The sequence below is a fragment of the Podarcis melisellensis genome, assembly GCF_964234715.1.
Source record: "Podarcis melisellensis genome assembly, chromosome: 10".
Lineage (NCBI taxonomy): Eukaryota > Metazoa > Chordata > Lepidosauria > Squamata > Lacertidae > Podarcis > Podarcis melisellensis.
In genome coordinates this window covers 65,533,100-65,557,751 of record NC_138542.1, presented here as the reverse complement: position 1 = coordinate 65,557,751, position 24,652 = coordinate 65,533,100, and the positions used below count along the sequence as shown (strand labels likewise).

At 43.2% G+C, this 24,652-nt stretch overlaps 1 protein-coding gene across 7 annotated transcripts in view; it reads left to right on the top strand.

The window, feature by feature from the left end:
• Positions 1-24,652, top strand: part of CELF2 (CUGBP Elav-like family member 2) — a 518,056-nt gene that overhangs the window by 90,548 nt on the left and 402,856 nt on the right. For all 7 annotated transcript variants that reach the window (XM_081927066.1, XM_081927087.1, XM_081927068.1 and 4 more), the window contains exon 2: positions 1,522-1,557. Coding sequence is in view for 6 of the 7 variants with exons in the window: in XM_081927087.1 (XP_081783213.1) it covers positions 1,522-1,557 (36 nt within the window). In the remaining variant the exon portion in view is untranslated. The remainder of the gene's footprint in view (positions 1-1,521; positions 1,558-24,652) is intronic.

Below are 24,652 nucleotides of genomic sequence, written 5' to 3'. Positions count from 1 at the left end.
TTGGCCAGGTCTGCACTAATGTTGGTAGGATCCCCCAACTGGCTCATGGTTCTCTCTCCATCTTCCTTTTAGCCTTTCTCCAGACCTAGTCCAATTCTCAAATAAGGGAGATTATCCAGTTTCTTTATCCTTATTATGTACATAAGTCATCTTTTCCTGGTGCAGGATTTGGATTGCAGAGGGAATCCAGAATTTGTTTTTTGGTTGTTATTTTTTTAAAGTGGAGTTAATTAAAATTTAAAAAACCAGGTTCCATATTATCTTCTCTGGTATGTTAATGGGAGGAATAATAGCTCAGTGACAGAACATATGCTTTTCATGCAGAAGATCCCAGGCTGAATCACAGGTAGCTCTAATTAAAAAAATCAGTTAGGAGGTAATTTGAAAGACCCCTGCCTGGAACCCTGGAGGGTTGTGTCAGTCAGTGTAAGTTAGATGGAGAAATAGTCAGAGATTGTATAAGACAACTTCTGATGCTCCCTCCTTGCATTCACCGTACAAAAATATTATTTTTGTGGTCGTGTCTACAATCAAACCAAGATTGCATTTCTTGAGAGTTTTGTCATTGTTGCTCTATACATTGATAATGCAGAGACGGGAGAGGACTTGGAAAGGGTGAAGCTGACAATTTTGGTTTCTTTTGGTGTCTCATTTCCCCCCAGTCTTTAGTTCTCCACATTTCCACAGCAATTCGCAAAATATTGCTTCTAAAAGTCCTCATGAAAATTCACCATTGGATTTCTCCTAGTGATGGATTTTTCCCTAATACAATGCATTTCTTGCATGCTTTCCCACTAACATATGTATCTTTGTGCATGCTTTACCCCGCTCTATGCATTCTTTGTGTGCATTACCTAGCTGGAAATCTGCATTGCCAAATTTGGAGAAGGAAAGATTCGTTGCAAAATTTGCATTGCAAATTTCGAAGGGTGGCTGTGGTTGGATTCGTTTCTGAAAAGCACCAATTAGGTAGTTCTCATTGAAATGCAAAGTGAATCGGATGTCTTGCCCATCCCAAGAGAGGACGCCCAAATGATGCACTGAAATAATGTGCATCTGTGTTGTAAGTGTGTATTGATTGTACGGCGGCCTCCCTCCTTAGAGGGCAATGCATATTGCTTCCTTCATAATATAATAAGCCCACCCTGAGCCCTTTGCAGAATCCTCAGCTCATGGTGCTCAGTAAAGTCATAGACATCTGCCCCCAAGTCCTGCCCTGATGGTGCTGCTGTAAATAAAGGCAGGAAGCTGCTGCAAACTGCCCATGCACAACACCCTGTACAAAATTCAGAAATAAGAAACTGGCTAATTCGTGATGCATCCGTTCCACTTCGGAGCATCAAAATCTGGGGAGACATTTGTGTGTGAATTTTGGAAACATCCCTAATTAAAGCTGGCTGCTTTCAACGTATGTCTTAAGTTCTTGTTACCCTTCCCAAAGTCATTAGGAATAAGCTCTTTTAAATACTAACGAAGTTTCCCTTCTGTGTATCTTCTCTTTTTTCTTTTTCTTTTTTGCAGAGAGACCGCCACAGAGTTGTCTGGAACACTACCAAGGTAAGCAAGCTGTTCTGCTAAACCAAATCTGTGTGTTGGCTTTGGGGAGCTGCTGAAGGGAACATGCAAACCCTCTAACTGAAGCATCCAAGACAGCCTGTCAAGGGTTTAAGGAAAAAAGAGAACATTTGTATGTGAAACAATAGTTACAAAATATGCGGGGGATTTTTTTTTTCCAGGGGGGAGGGGAGACCATTTGGCAGGCGGACGCAGTTGCAGAACAGCTCTGTGGAATGGTAGATTTTGCGTGAGTAAGTGTGTGCATCTCTCTAATTGATAGGCTACCTACTGCCCTGAGAAAGTAAATCTTGGATGAACTGCTAGGTTAAGGCTTGGAATACTTAACTGGTAACCTCAGTTTGCTTTTGGATTTTTGTCTGTATGGTTGACATTTAAGAACCAGGATTTGTCCAAAGGCCCTGTGAATCCTTTAAGAGACTAGAGAGGGAGAATTACAAGGAACAGATTCAGCATAGTTGCCCTTAGGTATTGTAGAATCATTGAAATGTAGAGTTGGATATGATTCCGAGCACCATCTCCAACCCTCAGCAGTGCAGGAATCGCAGCTAAAGAATCCGTGAAAAATAGCCATCCAAACTGCCGTATTTTCCACTCCATAAGACGCACCTGGCCATAAGACGCACATAGTTTTTAGAGAGGAAAACGAGGAAAATAATATTCTGAATCAAATGTTGTGCAAAACTATTTAATAAACTACCGGTATATCAGAATAATATTTCAACCATGTAAAGTGAACAGCACTCAACAGTGGCATTAAGAACCACTGTCACTGTCATTAACAAATGAAGAGAGACTTTATCCCCTAGTAAGGGGGGTGGCAGGCAATGGAAATATATGAGCTTCCCACATTGAGTCCCTTAGATCTAAAGACTGTATGGTCCTACACAATTATTTTAATGAAGCTAAAAGAAGTGGGACTTTCTTCCTTTTTCTTAATTGCAGAGAGCTCTGGGGGCTTTCATATGAGGGAGGAATGAGGGAGAAATCTGATTCATTTCCCGTTTAAAGTCCAACCTACTAAATTCACTAGGTCCCCCCCCCTTTAAAATAATGTCAAAATTTAAAGGGTGCCTTATACCCTGGGCCGTCTCCCCCACTTTCTTAAATCTGAGTCCCCCAAAATAGGGGGCGTCTTATACATGGGGGCATCTTATAGACGGAAAAATACAGTATGTGTACGCAGAATATATCGGCCTGCTGTAAAAAGATTGAGTAAAATCTGTTGTTCCGTTCACTTCTCCCTCTCACTCCACCTTCCACTCTCATATGGCCCTTGGAAGGCTGTTCAGGAAGCAATGTGGCCCTTGGGTTTCAAAAGCTTCCTTACCCCTCTCCTAGGATCAGATGCTGCTGCTTCCTGAACTCTGTTGATATCTGTGTTTTGGTTATGAAATAGCACCAGACTAGCGTTGGTGTGGGACGCGGGTGGCGCTGGGACGCGGGTGGCGCTGTGGGTAAAAGCCTCAGCGCCTAGGGCTTGCCGATCGAAAGGTCGGCGGTTCGAATCCCCGCGGCGGGGTGCGCTCCCGTTGCTCGGTCCCAGCGCCTGCCAACCTACCAGTTCGAAAGCACCTCCGGGTGCAAGTAGATAAATAGGGACCGCTTTCTAGCGGGAAGGTAAACGGCGTTTCCGTGTGCAGCTCTGGCTCGCCAGAGCAGCGATGTCACGCTGGCCACGTGACCCGGAAGTGTCTTCGGACAGCGCTGGCCCCTGGCCTCTTGAGTGAGATGGGCGCACAACCCCAGAGTCTGGCAAGACTGGCCCGTACGGGCAGGGGTACCTTTACCTTTACTAGCGTTGGTGTTGCATTTTGCAGCATATAATCCCCAGCAAATTGTTGTGCTAATGTAGCCTGTCGTTCGTCCCTCACACCCAGTGAATTATCACAGACCTGCGGGGTTTTTTGGAAGTAAATTCAGAAGTTGCCCAGTTTGCAAAGCAACCAAACGCTTGAAACTGACATGCGTACAGAAGCTTGCTTTCTGCTTTGCTCCTCATTCCACTGTTGCCTGTTCCTTATTATTCCATCAAATGCCCTTTTTTTTTAATGAGCTTCATGATATGGTGGGGCGACGGAGTGAGAGAAAAGGGATTCTTCGGTGAATATTGTATTGCAATTTGATGTTTATTCATAATGAAAAACGTGCAGCATGGAAACAGAGATACCCTCATTGCAATTATGCTACAGCTTGTTAACAACCATTTCCACAAGGCTATTTATTATAACCGGGCTTCTGTTTTCCTGCTGGAATGTGTGCAAAGTGTGGCAGAACCTTGCTTTCTGCATAGTGCTGGGCCTTGTTTTGCTAAAGATTTTGATCATATTGATAAGATGTCTTGTCTTATTTTTGTGAGTTCTGGGCAATTTTGCCCTCCCTCCCTAGATAGCAGTCTGGCGAGCACAGTCTTGTTGCATATAAATTGTCTGTTTCCTCTCTCTCTTTCGCCCTGGTTTTTAGACTTCTGATAGCTTCATCTGTGTTGTGGAACACTCTGGTGCAATTTGACGCAAGGCAACTGAAGTTATTTTGTTTATTTACCAGTTAATGATTGTTGGAGCATGACACTTTTGTGATTTATTTTTATTCTTCAGAGCTACAAAGGTATGGTTGCTACTGTTTCAAGAAGACGATTCAAAGCAGTAGCAATCTCTAGCTGTGCTGCTGGAATCTCTTCCTAATCATTTAACGGCGCATAGGTTCATCCACTGTGTCGTGGGATAAAGGTTTTGAGATCTGTACATGATGATATGTAATTACACCGGATATTGTTAATCTAATTTTGGCTGGCATTTAACTGGCAATGGACATGGTCTTTTTTCCCCCCAGTAGAAATCAATTAGGAGTAAAAGAAAATTAAAGCCTTGATTTATTTATTTTTAAGAGATGCCTTCAAATGCGTCCATTTCTCCCCTTCCTTTTAATAAACTTAATCTCACTTTGAATGCTTGCCTTGTGTCAAAATTAAAATATAGTGGCATGTCACTAGGGAAAAAGTAGATTTGTATAAGTAATATGTGACTTACTGAAATGAGAACAAAGAAACACCTGAGATTAATACAGATGTTTTTCACATTTGTACCTGTTGGAAATCCGTAGTGTCTTAAAAGCCTTCCCCCCTTTTTGGAAGCCACTTTTCATTACATGACATAGCATTCTCTGCCTTCATGCTCTTCTGACCGATTGGTCATTTGTTTTCTATTTGAAAAGATATCATAGCTGCATTCTGGTGGTTAAAAACCTGTTGCTTACTGGTCGCCACAGAACAACAATAATTAAAACCTAAAAGGGTTAGCTAAGGGTGCAGGCAAACCAATGTTGCTACTAAAACAAAGAGCAGCACTACGGAGATTGCTGGGTGGACAATCTAACCTGCCAGAGGAGAAACAGAGAGAGCTGCGTGTGATTTGTGCCTCCAGCCTCCCTAGCGCTGTCCTGATAAACATGTATTCTCAGTAAGTGTCCTTAATCATGAAAAAAAATGACTGCTTCAGCAATCTCAGATATAGCTAAAGTTGAAAGACTAAAATAGTGTCGGCCTACACTCGAGTAGGACCCTGGAAGAGACACATGCCCAACTGGCATGTTCTCTCCCTCCTGGTCGATCGTTCGGGAGCTTCAAAAGCTTTCTTCTGCCCGAACATCACAGCGACCGATGCCAACAGACATCGGCACACTTAGGGATCCGCAGAGTTTGTGCAATTGCATAGCAGACCTCAGCAACTCAGCATTTTGGCTAATCTACTTTATTTACATATAAACACACACAAAGCACTGGAACATGGCTCCCTCTCTCTCTAGCATCAGACAGCCAAGAGGAAAAGAACAAAGGACAATAGTCCCACTTCATGGAACACAGCAATACAAACATCCTGTCTCTGTCACTTCCCACTCAGTGGAATCAAAACATATACTGCCATGTGATGACAACAATCCCATGACTGCAACCACTGAGCAGGAATTCTAACAAGTAGTTGGCCCCCACTCCTCTGTTCTACTTGTTCCAAGTTAAAGAAAGGACATGGGCACTCAGAAGCTCTCTTTGGTGTGGGGCACAACTATGATGACTTAGGACTTTATACTTGCCATTGATACAGGGTGTGGGCATGGCTGGTTGTGCATGTTCCATTGGTGCTAAGGTTGGCAAAGTGGGTTCCACCCTCCCTCCTGTGCAACAGAATGTCATCAAGGCCTGTCACTTTCAGACAGATGCTTTGAGACATTTGACAGTGTCCTAGCTGCTCCAATATCTGAGCATTTGGAAGATTACTGTATTTTTCGCTCTATAAGACGCACTTTTCCCCTCCTAAAAAGTAAGGGGAAATGTGTGTGTGTCTTACAGAGCGAATGCAGGCTGTGCAGCTATCCCAGAAGCCAGAACAGCAAGAGGGATCGCTGTGCAGCAATTCCTCTTGCTGTTCTGGCTTCAGGGATAGCCGCACAAAGCTTCTTCAACAACATTTGATTCAGAATATTATTTTTTCTTGTTTTCCTCCTCTAAAAACTAGGTGCATCTTATGGTCGGGTGCGTATTATAGAACGAAAAATATGGTATTTTTTCCCAAAAGAGACCAGGTTATCTGAAATGCTGCCTGCTTCAATGTAGACCTGAAAGATGACTTGGCTTACCTGGGGGAAATCACACGCTATCATAGGGCAATGACCACATAAAAGGAGTCTTCTGCTGTTGCCCCTGTTCTGTGGAGTGTCCTTACCTCTGCCATATGTGAAGCATTAACCATCAGTTGCTTCAGATGTCTTTTTGTCCAGGCTTTTCCTGAACCCTAAGATTGGGCCCAGTTTCACATGTTTGAATTGCTGCTTTATTTGCATTGGTATACTTTCTGTATTGCCGTTTTACTGGTTTTAGGCTGCGTTTTTTGCTTTCACGATGCAGAGTTTAAGCGGTATATAAATGCTTGTAAGTAAAATGAGTAAATTAGCTTTTGAAGATAGAAAAGTTTTAAAAGGAGTTTTAAAGGGCAGAAGCAGGGACTTGGGGAAGCCTTGGTCTTGGAAGGGGGTCCCTAGGACTGCGGATTCTAGTGTGGACTATCATGGGTAGGCAAACTGAGGCCTGGGGGCCGGATCCAGGCCAATCGCCTTCTAAATCCAGCCAGGGGACGGTCCAGGAATCAGCATGTTTTTACATGAGTAGAATGTGTCCTTTTATTTAAAATGCATCTCTGGGTTATTTGTGGGGACTGCCTGGTGTTTTTACATGTTTGCTTTTATTTAAAATGCATCTCTGGGTTATTTGTGGGGCATAGGAATTTGTTCATTTATTTATTTTTCCAAAATATAGTCCGGCCCCCCAACAAGGTCTGAGGGACAGTGGACCGGCCCCCTGCTGGAAACGTTTGCTGACCCCTGGAATAAATTATCTGATCTGGGTCATGTTCTTCCCATCCTCTCCCATCGTAATAGAAACTCACTGAGCTGCAGGGTTGCTAAGCTGAACTGAGACAGATAAAAGCCTTGACTTTGCCACCACCATCACATTCAAACTTTCCATTCTTAAGGTTCGGCTGCCATCAACAATGACCTCTCCCCCCAATGTTTAAGCACACAAACGTGCATTGGGATGTTGTACCTGTGGCCACTAGCAGTTCCATACATTTTGAGGTAGCAAATTTAACTGCATGGAACTGGAAATTCACCCAATAATATAGGGGAGAATTTGACACAGGGATGCTGTACCTACCTAGCTATCATCTTCTCGCTCCTTATTATTGCCAATATCATGTGTTTCTTCCCTTTCCATGACACTACATTTTCTCCTGATATACAATGCAGAGAAGGTCGATAATAATTTGAAAGAAGGATTTCAGCTTCTAATCCTTTGTTCTATTCACCTGTGCATTTGGTCCTGTTCTTTCTCTGCCTTTTTCTTTTCCTTCCCCCCCTCATGGCAAACAAGGTTTTCTTTACATACCGGGGCATCAAGGAAAATATCTCCACGCAGCAAACCTTTATAATATTGTGAAGCTGTTCATTGCCTGACCTATTTAGAGTACTCAGACTCCTCTCGTTGTAGACAACATAATTAAATTTTAAATGGAACATGATAAAGAAATTATACTGGTGATCTCTAGAGATTTGTATACTCCATTTGGCTCTTTGCAAGTGTGTAACAAAGGCATACTTTAAAATTTCATACAGATCTGGCCTAATTCACCTCCTACCTTTTCAATAACTGTTTCATTTCTGTTCTAAACCCATTTTTTATTATTGTGGTTCATTAGCAGAATTAACAGGTCAGAGTAAAATCCTTCAAACAAAAATACAACCATCTTGCTTATTTGTTCCAGCATTGAAAATTCAGCTCTGCAGTTCAGCATCAAAGCAAAAAATGTTTTTCCTCCCCATCATCATCCTATAAAGAAAGTCCAAGGAAACTTTTGACTTTGCACTGTGGAATGCTTAGCTTGCACGGTGCAAGGGGAAATGTCCCATGTTCTCATGGGACCGGTGATGGTTGTAAGGGGTTACTTGTGCGTAAGATGCCTGCTAGTTGTGTCCGATTGCCTGGTTCACCATGCCTTGGCTGACAGCCCACACTCCGTGGCCGGTCAGTCGCTTGCAGAATCTGTCAGTGGGCGTTTCTTGAACCTTTTCCAGCATAAGAGCTGTTTGACGCCAAGTCTCCTCCTACTTTCCCTGCGCGGACTCGTCTGCGCAAGTATGGGGAAGGCAGGGGTGTGCCAGCGCTCTCTCCACTAGTCTCTGATGCAGGGTCTTGGAGACCAGTCTCCAATTCCTCCATCTCCCTCCCTTCTCTACTGGTGTTACGCTGAATTCCTTCCCCCCTGCTGGTCCCCTCTCCGGCATCGCTCTGGAGCCCTGCCTCCGCCTCTCGCTCTGATGTCAGTTCCCTGACAGGACCAAATGGGGAATTTTAGCCTTTGAAGGCATTGCACTTGAAACAAAAGTCTAGTGCAGCTTACATGGTCATAAAGCGGCTGACTTAGGGTTGGCTCTACCTGCTATGGGCAGAGCCAAGGGGTGGAGACCAGAAAGGTAGAGCCAGGGCAGGAACTGGCAGGCTGGGGTTCAGTGTGAAATAATTTGGCAGGTCAGAGCAAAAGCTGACATCACCTCCATTTTGAAAACCCAGTGGTACCCCGGGTTACATACGCTTCAGGTTACATATACATATTCAGGTTACAGACACTGCTAACCCAGAAATAATACCTGGGGTTAAGAACTTTGCTTCAGGATGAGAACAGAAATCACGTGGCGGCAGCGGGAGGCCCCATTAGCTAAAGTGGTGCTTCAGGTTAAGAACAGTTTCAGGTTAAGAACGGACCTCCGGAACGAATTAAGTTCTTAACTCGAGGCACCACTGTACTTGTTAGGAATAGACGAGTCTGTCGATTTCCCTTTCTCTCTTTTTCTGATCTTATATTCAGCTCTCCACTTTCCCTCAGCAATTTGTGAATTCTTTAAAAAAAATCCTGTTGAAAGTCTGACGGCATTTTAGTGAACATTTATTCTAACCAAACAATTTTTCTATGCAGTTTTGACCAATGCATACCCCCAACAGCAGTTGCCCCTAAACCAGTGTTTCTCCAACTTGGGTACCATGCTGTTGGACTACAACTCCCATCATCCCTAGCTAGCAGGATCGGTGGTCAGGGATGATAGGAGTTGTTGTCTAACAACAGCTGGAGACCCAGTCGGAAAAACACTGCCTTAATATAACACATTTTTGCATGGCGTTTTCGCTGATGGGGAATTTTTATGCACACTTCACCACAACATATCTTTTTATTTGTACACATTGTTTGACTGGAGAACTGAACTGAAAATTCAGAGCAATGCAATTTTCAAAAAACAGCTATGTTTTGGTCCTTGCATTGTTTCAGAACTGGTTAGGCATTGGTAGGGGTATTATTATGGAGATGTGTTGGGGGGGCGCCATCACCTCCCCCAAATATTAAGGGTAATCTGGTAAAGGATTCCGGGGGGGCGTTGCCTCGTCCGAAACCTATGGAGACCAGGGCCTAAAGCACGCCCCCGAGCGGTGACCCCTGGGGGAGTTCCTAGTGATGTGCATCCCAGGGCTCCCCCTCCCGGTGTTAACCCTTTCCAGTTTTCATGCCAACAGGCTGAAGCCGGATAGTCTGATAGGGCCAATGCCTAAAGCCAATACCGCTCTTACCTGTAACCGATAAAGTTGTGGCCAATTTTTGCCCATTAATAATAATAATAAATTTTATTTATATCCCGCTCTCCCCAGCCGAAGCTGGGCTCAGGGCGGCTAACAACAATCAAAATAATCCAACATTCTAAAAACATTCATTATAAAATTAATTAAAATCAAATTGATGGCAACCAATTAAGCAAAATTCTGTGCAGATTGCCAGAGGAGGGGGTCAGGCTGCGCCCTGACCAAAGGCCTGGTGGAACAGCTCTGTCTTGCGGGCCCTGTGGAAAGATGTCAAGTCCCGCAGGGCCCCAGTCTCTTGAGACAGAGCGTTCCACTAGATTGGAGCCACGGCCGAGAAAGCCCTGGCTCTAGTTGAGGCCAGCCTAACCTCTCTGTGGCCTGGGATCTTCAGGATGTTTTTATTTGCAGACCGTAAATTTCTCTGTGGGACATACCAGGAGAGGCGGTCCCGTAGGTACGAGGGTCCTAGGCCGTATAGGGCTTTAAAGGTTAACCTTAATCAATGTTGTCCTGTGTCTTTATTTATTCCAATTGTGGGGAGGTGGGAATCACCCAACTGCAAATTGGGAAGGCCTGACGTTAACTGAGCTGTAGTTTGCTAAGGGTGCTGGGAGTTGTTAGGAGACCGGCATTCCCCTCACAGAACTCCCAATTCCAAGAGGTCGCTTTGAAGAAGGATTGGTTGTTAAATCATTCCAAAGTTTAGCTCTTGGGGGGGCAGGTATCTCCTAACAACAAGCAGCCCCCTTAAGAAACTACAGCTTCTTTGGATAAAGCGGTATGATAGTGCTGTAAATGTATTGTGTGGATGTAAGCATGGTATATATGAGAAACAGTATTACTACATGTTTCAGGACAGGCTGCCCAAATGCAAAACAGGACAGGGCTCTTGCATGTTTAATTGTTCTGTAGATGTCAGAATGTTGGCAGGTGAAGTTTGCATGACACCCAGAGCCATCCCTGCCATTAGGCAGAGTGAGACAGCTGTTTCGGGCAGCAGATGCTTGTGAAGGGATACCAAGGTGTCGGAGGACAGAGGTATGTGTGCCAAATGGCCTCCTCCATGCCACACCTAAGCCATTCTGCTGCCCACAGGTGCCGTGGAAATCACCGTCTCACTACTAGTATAGAAAGAAGCTTCAGCTGCTGGTCTAGTTGGCTTGTTTACATGGGACAGAGGAGACGCCATCTTTACCTCGCAGAGAAAAAGGCTCCTCATCTACAAACTAGCGAAGGTTCAGGAACCCTGCTCTCTTTTTAATCTGGTCAGCCCCCCCCCCCTTTAAATGTTTGCTACTTTCCCCTTCAACACATGGCAGAGTAAAATGAATCATCTAGTATACCTTGCTTGGATTTTATTTGGCAGGTTTTTGGCACCAGTGGAACTGAAGCTTGCAAAGTTGCATCCGTCTATGCGCAATGAGGAGTCATCCCTGATCTTCCAGAGAAAGAGCACATTTCCATAATGGTTAAAATTCGCCCCTTAGCCAATCACCGCCTGAAATTCTATTTATAATACTTAAGCAACAAGAGAGAGAGAGAGAGAGTTGCCCATTAGAATTTAAAACATCTGGAGAAACCTAACTATATCCTTAGTGATTGTTCCTCAGTCTTCAGAAGTCTCCTGGCAAAGAGCCTCTAATTTTAGTAAGCTGTATAATTATCCTATCAAATTACCTGGCATTCAAATTGGCAGCCATTTTTACCACCTGCTGGTGACTATTAGAACACTTTACAAACACTAATGAATTTAGCCTCACGCCATCGACATGAAGCCAGAAAGTTTAGTTCTTATTCTGCAGTTGGAGATTCAAAAGGCATATTCATTTAATTTCTGCGTGTCTGTGCATGAGCACAGCCAGGAAAGCTGCCCACCATCTTGTTCCTGGTGTTCCAGCTGAGGTGGCCTTTCCCTCCTGTGGGGATGTGAGAGAAAAAGAAGGCCAGACAACCTGGAAAACTGCTTACAATTCAGCTCCTGGTGTTTCAGCTAAGTTGGCCTCTCCATCCCTCAAGTGCTGAGCTGCCACTACAGAAGTACTGAGGAACCATTTTTCCCTGAGGAGAGTTGTCGCTTACACCCTACCCCATGTAGCTCATCTTGTCTGATTTATATCATTTTTAATTGGTGCATATTATTTTGGAAGTTGTATGGAAGTTTCTTTGTGATCCTCTGAAAAGCAGTATATGACTATCTAAAATATGTTTCTTGAAAAATGCATGTATGCACACTAGGGATATAAGCAAGCAATAATTTCTGTTGCAACTTGTCTCATTTGGAGCTGTTTCCATTCTGCTGCGGTTCAGTTCTGACAAATACTTCAGTTTCCATCAAATACTACATTATTCACCTCACCACCAACTGCTTAATGCAATTTACGTAAGTTGCAAAGTTAATGAAATAACAGAACCCATCATTCCAGGGGTGCCAACTGGAATAAAATATCACAGGGGGCCGTGTAAGCCCTGCCTCACATAAGCGATTACATGACATGGTGTGTGCACACCATTTGAATATCTATATGGCAGTGCCCCTATAGTTAAAGCTATGGTTTTCCCAGTAGTGATGTATGGAAATGAGAGCTGGACCATAAAGAAGGCTGATCGCTGAAGAATTGATGCTTTTGAATTATGGTCCTGGAGGAGACTCTTGAGAGTCCCGTGGACTGCAAGAAGATCAAACCTCTCCATTCTGAAGGAAATTAGCCCTGAGTGCTCACTGGAAGGACAGATCCTGAAGTTGAGGCTCCAATACTTTGGCCACCTCAGCAGAAGAGAAGACTCCTTGGAAAAGACCTTGATGTTGGGAAAGATGGAAGGCACAAGGAGAAGGGGACGACAGAGGACAAGATGGTTGGACCCTTTTCTTGAAGCTACCAACATGAGTTTGACCAAACTGCGGGAGGCAGTGGAAGACAGGAGTGCCTGGCGTGCTCTGGTCACGAAGACTCGGACATGACTAAACAACTAAACAACAACAAATGGTGTTGCCCATCAACTGGGTGGGGGGAGCTGCTGCCTCAAATATTTTATTGGAGGGCAAAGCCCCCTCGGCCCCTCTGAGTTGGCTACTAGACACCATTCATATCAGTCCAAAGGAAACACAATTTAAATGAAGGGGGAAATGTCACCGAGTATGTAATGTTTGCAGACTGAAAAACTACAAGAAGAGGAATGCCAACTGAATTAATTTCTCTTCCAGACATGGGACAAATGAGTGACCAGAGTCAATTTCCAGTTCTGTTTCCGTTATCATCAGAATTCTCCATCATCCCTAAAGCACACCCAAACATATTTTGAGACATCTTAAGGGGGGAGGGGGACATCTGTCAAAGGTGCATTGATTCTTAGTTAAGTGAAGGAGTTATTTGGACATTCTTCACTGTCCCCCCAGCAAAGTTTATGAGCTTCCATGGCCTGTTGAGCAACTGATAACATACAATTTTTTAAAAAAGAGAATTGTAAAGAAACAGATAATTTAGCAGAATTATTCAAACATTTCAGTATACAGTGGTACCTCTGGTTGCGATTGGGATCCGTTCCGGAGGCCCATTCACAACATGAAAAGAAGCGCCGTATCTGCACAGGTGTGCAGCGTTATTTGGCGCTTCTGCGCATGCGCGTGATGTCATTTTGCACATGCGCAAGCAGCAAAATCCGGAAGTAACTCTTTCCGGTACTTGCGGGTCACTGTGGGACATAACCTGAAAGAAAGCGGACGTAACATGAGGTATGACTGCATATGGAAACACAGCAGAATGCAGAAAAGACCCAATTGCTCAGGGCAGGTCCAGGTAGCACAGGAAGCCTTGTTATACTTCTTCCTGTCCCGGAGGAGCCAGTGGCCAGCTTGGGAAAGTGGGGCCAGCTGAAGTCCTGGAATGATTGTATTAAGGAGCTGACACACATTCAGTTCAGTGATTCACCACGTGGGGCAGCTGTTCTCAGATCCCAGCGGTTCCTAGAAGGAACAAACGCAAACCATTTCCTGTTAGTTCATCTCTCAGTGGAGTCCACCAGGCTCCTCCTATAATTCACTCCTGACTGCTCTCCTCGTTCCCCCAGGTACCACAGATTTGGAAATCAGAACCCAGCAACCTTCCCTTTTTTATTATTTTATTTTAATGCCACGTCCATCAGTCCAAGATGTTTGTTTTCACTTCACCTCTAGGGTTTGCGTACCAAGCTAGGCAAAAAGTAAGAAGTTTTTCAGCGGGAGAGTTTTATTCAGCAAAAATGAATTATTATTAAAGCTATGAACAATCGAATACCCAGATGTCCCCATCTGATATCAATGACTGTGAACAATGTGACTTGACGGTGAGCAACAACATGAATTGATTTTATATGCATGTTCTCTTCCAACCTGGGTAGTGGCTCGTGCATTTAAGGTGTGTGTGTGGGGGGGGTGTATTTCTATCTTTCTTTAGAAAGCCGATTTACTAGGAACTGACATTACAAGTTATGCAGCTCTAAAAAGTACCTTTTTCATTTTCCTCCCTGAATGCATAAAATCCTACACAAATGGTATATTGTTTTTCCTTCTGCAGTTGCCCAAAAAACCAAGCAGATATGTCTTGGAAAATAGAGAACAATCACACCTCCAGAGAGGTGTTTTTTTCCCTTTCTTGTTATCACTGAAGATGCTGAATGCAATGATAAAAAATAATAATATATTTTAGCGAACAGCCAGCTGTTAATGTCCTTGAGTGCTCTCTCTGACTGCCCCGGTGCTTGGAACTTCCTCCAAGAACAGCTGTGTGGTAAAACCAACACACACACACACACACACACACACACACCAAAAGGCACATTTTCAGTTATGCCAACAACCAAGCTGTACAAATGTGAAATTGCTTAGCACCCTATCCCTTTCCTGCATTCATCTGCAAAGTTCAGGGTTATTATTTTAAAGAACATTTTTAATATTATTATTAGTAATTTAGATACTGCCCTTCATCTGAAGATCTCAGGGCATGTGCACAGAAATATGCATTTGTATTCTGCAAATTAGCATACATTTTTTTAAACGAATTTTAAAAATCATTTTTATCTGTTCTTCATGCCATGGGTCGGAACATTTGCAAAAGCCAGTGGGATATGAAAGTTCTAAACCAAGTTGGTTCATATTCACCAAAATGAAATTCCTTAAATACCCTTATAGGTACATAGGAAGCGGACATATACGGAGTCAGACCCAGTGGTCCATCTCCCTCAGTATTATCTGCACTGACTGGCAGTGGCTTTCTAGGGTTTCAGGCATGGGCCAGCCCTTCCATGGTGATCTCTTGATAACTCATCCAGCCTTCTCCTTTGTCAGCTTCCTTGCTGTTGCTATTTAGATTAGAAGCATCTTGGCGCAGGGGCTTCTCTCTCATTGTCTTGTGTTCCTCTGTAAAGTGTCAAACAGGGACGCGGGTGGCGCTGTAGGTTAAACCACAGAGCCTAGGACTTACCGATCAGAAGGTCGGTGGTTCGAATCCCCGCGACTGTGTGAACTCCCGTTGCTCGGTCCCTGCTCCTGCCAACCCAGCAGTTCGAAAGCACGTCAAAAATGCAAGCAGATAAATAGGTGGGAAGGTAAACGGCGTTTCTGTGCTCTGCTTTGGTTCGCCAGAAGTGTCTTGGTCATGCTGGCCACATGACATGGAAGCTGTACGCCGGCTCCCTCAGTCAGTAAAGCAAGATGAGCGCCACAACCCCAGAGTTGGCCACGACTGGACCTAACGGTCAGGGGGGGGGGGAGGATAGTATTAGAAATGTATTCATGTTTTTGTATGTTTGCAAATTTCTTTGAAAAACCAAAAAAGAAAATTTATTTTAAAAGGCAAAGGCCAAAAAGACAAAAAAATGATGTGGTAGATGTTGCCTCATTAGAGAAGCAACTTAAAGTAGGAGAAACACCAGTTGCTCATCCCTGGATCTGCAAAACTAGGTGGTTAACAATTGGTGCAGTGGCTGTTTATTTGAATAGCAGATTAGGGGCAGAGTGCCTCTGCCGCTCTCTAATATGTACAGCCTTCCAAAATAATAATTGGAGGTAATAAATCTTGAGGAGACGATCTTATTACAGCAAAAACAATTTGGTGCACTTATGCTTACATGTGTTCTAATTTTAACCTTAAATAAAATGACATTTTATTAATTTGTTGCACAAATCGCCAAGCTTGCCAGGCCTTTTGCGACAGATGTTTCACAGTGTGAAGTATATGGCGCAAGCGGCAGGTATCTGCTAGGATTGTTAGACCGGATCATTCCAGGGGTGCATCGCTGCTTTCTAGTATCCTGTTTCCAACCGGGCTGGGTTCAAGCTGACTCGGATGACATATAGGAAGTCCTGCTGCTCAGAAACATTGCAGTGGGAGGTGTGGGAGGGAGTGTTCTGTAAAGGAAGGCTGCTTTCTTCTAAAGCCCGCTTCCCAGAAGATATGCATTTGAATATGTTGTTAATCTGTGGATGCAACTCAGTGTGCACACTGGTTGCAAGGAAATGCTTAGAATCATAGAGTTGGAGAGAAGTCTTGAAGGCCACCTGATCCAAGCCCTTTGCTTGATACAGGAGATTCAGAGTTCTAGAGCATCTCCAATAGATCCTCTGGTCGAAGGTCATTCAGCATGGGCTGGGGAGGGAGGGTGGTGCTGTGGTCTAAACCACTGAGCCTCTTGGGCTTGCCGATCGGAAGGTCGCGATTCGAATCCCTGCGACGGAGTAATAATAATAATAATAATTTATTTATACCCTGCCCATCTGGCTGGGTTTCCCCAGCCACTCTGGGCGGCTTCCAACAGAACACTAAAATACAATAACCTATTAAATGCTTCCCTAAACAGGGCTGACTTCAGATGTCTTCTAAAAGTCTGGTAGTTGTTCTCTTTGACATCTGGTGGGAGGGTGTTCCACAGGGTGGGTGCCACTAACTGGTTCCCTGTAACTTGGCTTCTTGTAGTGAGGGAACCGCCAGAAGGCCCTCGGCACTGAACCCCAGTGTCTGAGCAGAACGATGGGGTTGGAGACGCTCCTTCAGGTATACTGGTGAGCTCCCATTGCTCTGTCCCAGCTTCTGCCAACCTAGCAGTTCGAAAGCTCACCAATGCAAGTAGATAAATAGGTACTGCTGTGGCGGGAAAATAAATGGCGTTTCTGCGCGCTCTGATTTCTGTCACAGTGTTCCGTTGCGCCGAAGCTGATTGGTCATGCTGACCACATGACCTGGAAAGCTGTCTGTGGACAAACGCTGACTCCCTCAGCCTGAATGCAAGATGAGCACCACAACCCCATAGTTGCCTTTGACTGGACTTAACCGTCCCAGGTTCCTTTACCTACGACCTTACCTAGGGAGGAAGCATCAGTCAATCTTTATAGAATTGTATCATCTAGTCCAACTTCTTGCAATGCAGGAAACTTTTGCTGAATGTGAGTCTTGGATCCTAAGACCCTACGATTAAGAGTCTATGTTGCTTATCTCAGCTTCTCTACCCCCCCCCCCATCTTAAATCCAATTCTCCCCATTTCTGCTGCAGTTTGTGATCCCCACCTCCAAAAATACCTTCATGAAAATTTAGTAGCCTTTTAGTGCAGTTTTCCCCTAAGCAACACATTTTTGTTTGCAGTGCTGCCTATAAATTTTGCAAGAAATTTCCCCTAGCACAATGCATTCTGCTGTTGTTGTTTTCACTAATATATGCATTTCTGGAACTTTCTGGATACTTTCTGGATGTATACACAGTTGTTGTATGAAATTTGAATTTTCAGACTTTTGTGATGCAGTTCACCAATCAACCAATGTTTACAAAAGTGCATATATTAGGATGACGTGGGCATATATTAATGAAAAGAACATGCAAATATGAATTAGAGAAAGTTGCTTTGCAAAAATGTGTATATTAGAGGAGAAATTCACAGAAACAACCCGGTGAATTTTATTAAGTGATTATTATTTTTTTAAGGACAAAAATGCAACGTTATCGTCCAAGCTATAAGAATAACAACCCTGTTAAACAGTAAGCATGTAAACATCAGAAAATTGTCTAAATTTGCCAGCCGGCTTTAATCCGTGTGTTTGTGTGTTTTGTATTCAAGTCTTTTCTTGCTAAAATATCTAGACAGCCCACATTCCTTTCTAACTGTTACTGGAAAAAAAAATCCTTCCAGTAGCACCTTAAAGACCAACTAAGTTAGTTCTTGGTATGAGCTTTCGTGTGCATGCACACTTCTTCAGATACATCTGATACACGCATAGTCATTGTTTTGACTATGGCAGACCAACACGGCTACCTATCTGTAACCCTTACTGAAAAGATATTTTAACATCAAGCTTTGGTTAAGAGAATCTATGCATTGTTACATTAGAATTCACTCTTAACATGATGTGTAATTTTGTCTTCATCTGAGGTTTAGCTCTCACTTGTGTTGCGCTAAATTTGGGGGATTATTTGGTTTTTGGAGCGAAAGCAGGCCCCTTTGCAGGGTATGAAAGGCGCCCCACTCTTTTTCTTCGGCAACTTCTCCCCGCGCTGCTTTGTATCAGCATCGTTTGTGTTTTACTTACAAGGAGATTGCCTTCGGACACAATTCCCGCCCCCCCAGCGCTGTTGCTGCGAGCTGATTCACATGCCTAGGCCTTTACAAAGACCCATGTTCAAACACACTTGCCTGGCACTGATACACATGAACGCCTCCCTTAAAAGCAGTTGCAGAACTGAGACTTTTACAAAAGATGCTGTGTGATAACATGCATGCTAATGAGCATTAAAGTGCTCTCCCTTTCTTTAAAAAAAGCAACCTGCTTCTGTACACTCGTGCGCACAAATCAAACCACAGGATCATGTCACTTTCTGATGCATACTTAAGCGTTTGAGCGCATGACACTGTTGCTAAGGTCATTCTTCCCCTGTTTCCTGTCACTGTTGGCAGGAGCAAGGGAACACGCAGTATACTGGTGTAGGTAAAGGTTGCAAATTGTTTTGTGCATAGCTATCTGGGTGGGCTGAGACTGCAGCATATTCTGGCTCTTTATCATATATGCATATTCCAGCAAGCATGCTTCAGTGGATTGGGTACTGGGATCTGGACTTGGGTTCAAGTCCCAGCACCATCAAGGTACACAGCTTTTGAAACTACCTTCAACCCAGCCAGATGGGTGGGGTATAAATAATAAATTATTATTATTATTATTATTATTATTATTATTATTATTATTATTATTATTTCAAAAGTAGGTTTGCATTGAATGTGTCATTGGTGTTTGAGAGATTTTAAGATGGTTTTACTTATTGATAATTGAATTTCTTACCCACCCCTTTTCCATAAGGTCCCGGGGGAGGGTCACGGCGATGTACAATGTTAAAATCAGTTAAAATAATCTGAAGGCAGCCCTGTTTAGGGAAGTTTTTAATGAGTGATGTTTTAATGTATTTTTAATCTTTTGTTGGAAGCTGCCCAGAGTGGCTGGGGAAACCCTGCCAGATGGGTGGGGTATAAATAATAAACTATTGTTATTATTATTGTTGTTATTATTGTTATTGTTATTATTACTATTCAGTGCTACTAACCATCATGGCTATGCTCTGCTTCTCACAGGTCACTGTGGGAACTGGATAATTAATAATAATAATAATAATAATAATAATAATAATAATAATAAGGGCCGAGGCCATTTAGAGCCTTGATGTGCCACTAGTCTGATTCAGCAGCCTCCTCTTTTGTTCTTAGCTGCACTGCCATGGGGAAGGAATCCTACAGTTTAGTTATCGCAAAGCTCCTCTCCCCTCCGCCGGGTTTATGGGATTAATTCCACGGTTCTTTGGATCCCATCCATAAACTTTAAACCTCTCTTTCCTGAGCATTCACACCTCCCTTTCATCTTTTCAATTTTTAACTTCGAGAGTTATCTTCAGGACCCAAGTATCTGGCCCGGGGGACTCTTTTGCTATTATTGTCAAAAATTTAACGTTGTTTTCTCTTGAAAGGAAGAAAGTGTTAATATGCTACCTGGGGACAAAGCACAATATGTCAGTATGTTTTTACAGTACATCTGCATGCTCCCCTTGGGGAGTTTTCATTATAAAATCATACCTTAGCTTATCAAGTTTCCGTAATCATGGGATGTGTACTGAATACTTCGCAAAATGGAATATTTCAAACCGCCACCGGAAAAATGCCATGACACAGGGATATGCAGAAACTCTCTCAGTAATTTCTTTTTATTTTATCAAGAACCGTTTCGCCCCAGGTATCTCTAAATTTGCTTTGACATTTCTCTTTGGGTGAATATGGTGGTGACTAAGCGAATGTGTGGAGAGATGCCTTGGAACTAGAGGAGGGGCATAGCACACCTGAGGTCCCAGGTTCAATACAGTGGTACCTTGGTTCTCAAATTTAATCCGTTCCGGAAGTCCATTCCAAAACTAAAGTGTTCCAAAACCAAGGCGCGCTTTCCCATAGAAAGTAATGCAAAACAGATTAATCCGTTCCATACTTTTAAAAGCAACCCCTAAAACAGCAAATCAACATGGATTTTACTCTCTAATGAGACCATTGATCCAGAAAATGAAAGCAATAAACAATGTACTGCAGTCACACAGTCAATCAATCAGTAGCTGAACTGAGTTCCACACTGTCACAAAAACAACAAAAAGAGCCGCGAAAGCAAAAACACAAAGTAAATAGCAAAAACAGACAAACCTCAGCATAACACTCAAAGTGGAAACACTCAAAACAGAGCGTGTTTGGCTTCCAAAAAATAGTTCACAAACCGGAACACTTACTTCTGGGTTTGCAGCGTTCTGATTCCAAGTTGTTCAAGTACCAAGGCGTTTGAGAACCAAGGTACCACTGTACTTGGCAATCACAGGTAGGGCTGGGTCATTCTGTCCTGTCAGCCTGGACAGTTTCGCTTTCCCCCCATGTTTTCCTTCTCAACCTTTTCTTGTCACATGAGGAGCCGAGAAGGAGGACATTGTGGAGGATGCAGAATGGGAGCCAGAGCATAGTTGTAAAAAAGTAGTGTGCTAGTATTACTCCATTTTTTTAAAAAAAAGTATTTTCCCCTGAACGGGATTTTTTTAAAAAAGTTTTTATTAATTTTTCACATATATGAACAACAACAGCAAACATCTGTATCCCTTCCATCCTCCTTCCCTCCCCCTCCCCCCAGACAATGAATATACCCATAACTATTCTTATACCAATGTGATATTCCATAAATTTCCATGAGCAATAGGTGGTCCAATGCCATGTTCTTTCATCATTGCGTATGAAATAAAAATCAGGCCAATGCAAAATAAAAGTTGTTGGTTGTGCTGTTTTTCCATCTCGCTCTTATTTCGTAAGTCAATATTTCCATAAGTGCAACCTGCCAGCCCTGTTCATATATATATTTACACACACACACACACACACACATTTTAATTGGTTTCTTTTTACATATCATTTCCAATATTCATTTAACATATCTTCTTATCTTATACAGTGGTACCTCAGGTTACATATGCTTCAGGTTACATACACTTCAGGTTACAGACTCTGCTAACCCAGGAATAGTGCTTCAGATTAAGAACTTTGCTTCAGGGTGAGAACAGAAATCATGCTCCGGCGGTGCGGTGGCAGCAAGAGGCCCCATTAGCTAAAGTGGTGCTTCAGGTTAAGAACAGTTTCAGGTTAAGAACGGACCTCCAGAATGAATTAAGTTCTTAAACCAAGGTACCACTGTACAATATTATTATTACTCCTAAGGTGGAGCCCCACACCTAATGAACCGTTCCTCCTTTTCCAAAAATTTCTCTTCCCAGAAATAGGATGGAGAATTTCAAGAGGGACATTCATATGCAATGTTCATTGCACCACTGAAGACTGGAACTACAAGCCCCAGGATTCCTGGTGGGAAACTAATGCTACGCACATCATTTCTGTTGTGGAGAAAGTCTCCTCTTAGGATAAGGTTTTGTCAGTTTCTTATCAGGGATTCTGGGGCTTGCATTCCCAGACCTTCGTAGGAAAATAGTATCTCCTAGGATCTGGGAACGCCCAGTTCTAGGTTCCATTGCTCCAATGTCTTTTCTGGGCCTCTGTGAAAGGGAACAGAAATGTGAGAGGGAACAGAAATGGTTGTTTTGCAAGTTCTGCTGAGAACATTTGAGATGAATCCTTAAAATTCCTTGGGCAATTTGCCCGAGAACAAAAAGATAATAATTAAATTCACCTCAACATTTCACTTGAAACAAAATTTGATGGTAACTCTAGGAACAAGATCTTGACTGGGATAAGATATTCTGGAGGACTGTTCATATGGGTGCTTGTTGTTGTTTAGTCGGGTCCGACTCTTCGTGACCCCATGGACCAGAGCACGCCAGGCACTCCTGTCTTCCACCGCCTCCCACAGTTTGGTCAAACTCATGCTGGTAGCTTTGCGAACACTGTCCAACCATCTCGTCCTCTGTCCTCCCCTTCTCCTTGTGCCCTCAATCTTTCCCAACATCAAGGTCTTTTCCAGGGAGTCTTCTCTTCTCATGAGGTGGCCAAAGTCTTGGAGCCTTAGCTTCAGGATCTGTCCTTCCAGTGAGCACTCAGGGCTGATTTCCTTAAGAATGGATAGGTTAGACACTCAATTTTGGCTCCTTGAATATCTGAAATATTTAAGAGGGATGGCATCTAGAAGTTTTGATACAGATTCCCCAATAATTCAAAAGCCAGCAGTCTATGAACCAGAAACTCCACCCCTCCCCCCTTGCCTTGGCTTCAGTGGGAAAATTTATGAGCAAAGGACTTCAGCAAATGTTATCTTCAGAAAACCAGGAAACAAAGAGATTATAGGGCTTGACCCTCATATCTTCGCAGTTGTCAGTGGTTTTTTCCGGGCCGGCTGCAGCTGCAGCTTGCAAGGCCATTATAAAAGAAGTCTTTTTCCAAGGATTTTTTGTTTTAAAGGCAAAATCATGTTAAATAGTTTCTGAGCTGTTGTGATACAGCCTTTGCCTTGCATTCATAGCACCCCACTAGATGACTCTCCTAATGCGTTTAGTAGTGAATTGAGCACCAGGCTAGAGGAGCTGGTTTGACGATGACAGTGTTGATGATTTATTTTTTATTTCCTTGGTTGCTTGGGATATTAACATGAGCTTGGCTCCTGGTTTCAGGCAGAGGCGCCAGCTTACAAGGCCAATAGGAAGGGGCAACTTTGTGTGTGTGACATCAGGATGTTGGGAGGAGCTGAACGCGGTGGCCGTGCAGATTCAATAGCTGGTGGTTTCTCCTCATGGCGCCAACACCAGCGGGAGGCTGCTTCCACCCTCCTTCCTTTCCATGATGGGAGAAGGAGCCTCTGCACTTTCCGGACATTGGGGGGACCCCCCGGCCCTGACCCCCAAAATATAGGGGCCCCCAAAGGGGCTTGGCTCCCCAGAGCTGGCACCTTGCTTGCAAGCTTCCCATAGGCACCTGCTTGGCTTCTGTGACAACAGGATGCTTGGCCATATTGAATTTTTGCCTGATCCAGTACAGTGGTACCTCGGGTTACAGAAATCTGTAAGAACAGAAATCTTGATCTGTAAGAACAGAAATCTTGCACTGGCAGCAGTGGGAGGCCCCATTAGCTAAAGTGGTACCTCAGGTTAAGAACAGTTTCAGGTTAAGAACAGACCTCCGGAACGAATTAAGTTCTTAACCCAAGGTACCACTGTAGGGCTATTCTTCCTCCCCCCCCCCAAGAATATTTATTAAGGTTTTCAATAATAATACAATAAAAATCAAAAAAGTAAAAAGACAAAAATAATAACAAAAATAAAAATAATTTAAAAAATACATAAAGTTTCCATTACTTATTTTTCATTACCTTATTTCCCAGACCTCCTCATACCTCCCTTTTTTGTATTCCAATTCAAATTATTACTTCAGCAAATCCTAATTAATAAATTTTAACCTATTTCTGAATCTCCCCCCCCCATATTCTCTTAAAGCATTACAGCTGGAAACCACTTAATTTCTATCCGACATCATTCTAACATTCATTAATTTTGCAATATTTCTGTAAATAGTCTTTAAATTTCTTCCAATCTTCTTCCGCCGACTCTTCTCCCTGGTCTCGGATTCTGCCAGCCATCACCTTCGTCTGCCATTCTTCCAGAGTGGGTAGATCCTGTGTCTTCCAGTACTTTGCAATGAGTATTCTTGCTGCTGTTGTAGCATACATAAAGGAAGTTCTATCCTTCTTTGGCACCAATTGCCGACCATGCCCAAGAGAAAGGCCTCTGGTTTCTTCAGAAAGGTATATTTAAATACCTTTTTCATTTCATTATAAATCATTTCCCAGAAAGCCTTAATCCTTGGGCACGTCCACCAAAGGTGAAAGAATGTACCTTCATTTTCTTTGCATTTCCAACATTTATTATCGGGCAAATGATAAATTTTTGCAAGCTTGACTGGGGTCATGTACCACCTGTAAATAATTTTCATAATATTCTCTCTTAAGGCATTACATGCTGTAAACTTCATACCTGTGGTCCATAACTGTTCCCAGTCAGCAAACATAATATTATGTCCAACATCTTGTGCACTGTAGGGCTATTCTTAGGTTTTAAGCAAGAGGGCTAAATAAGTCTTCATAATCTGGAAATGATGTTTTTATTCTAAGTCCAACCATGCCATAGGTGGGGTAGGAAGTAGAGTACTCCCCCACATTGTGCACTAGGAATTGATTGATCTGTCAATTGCAGCTGCTCGTTTTCTGGCAATCTTAAATTCAGTTCACCATATTTTCACATTAGTGCACATTTCTCCTTTTACACACTTCGAATTTTTATCGCGGTTTTTTTATATTATTATCATCTCACCGTTCTCCAGAAAGATCAGGGTTGCATACGTGGTTCTCTCCCTATTTTAATTTGTGCAAGGTGTGACCTTGATTC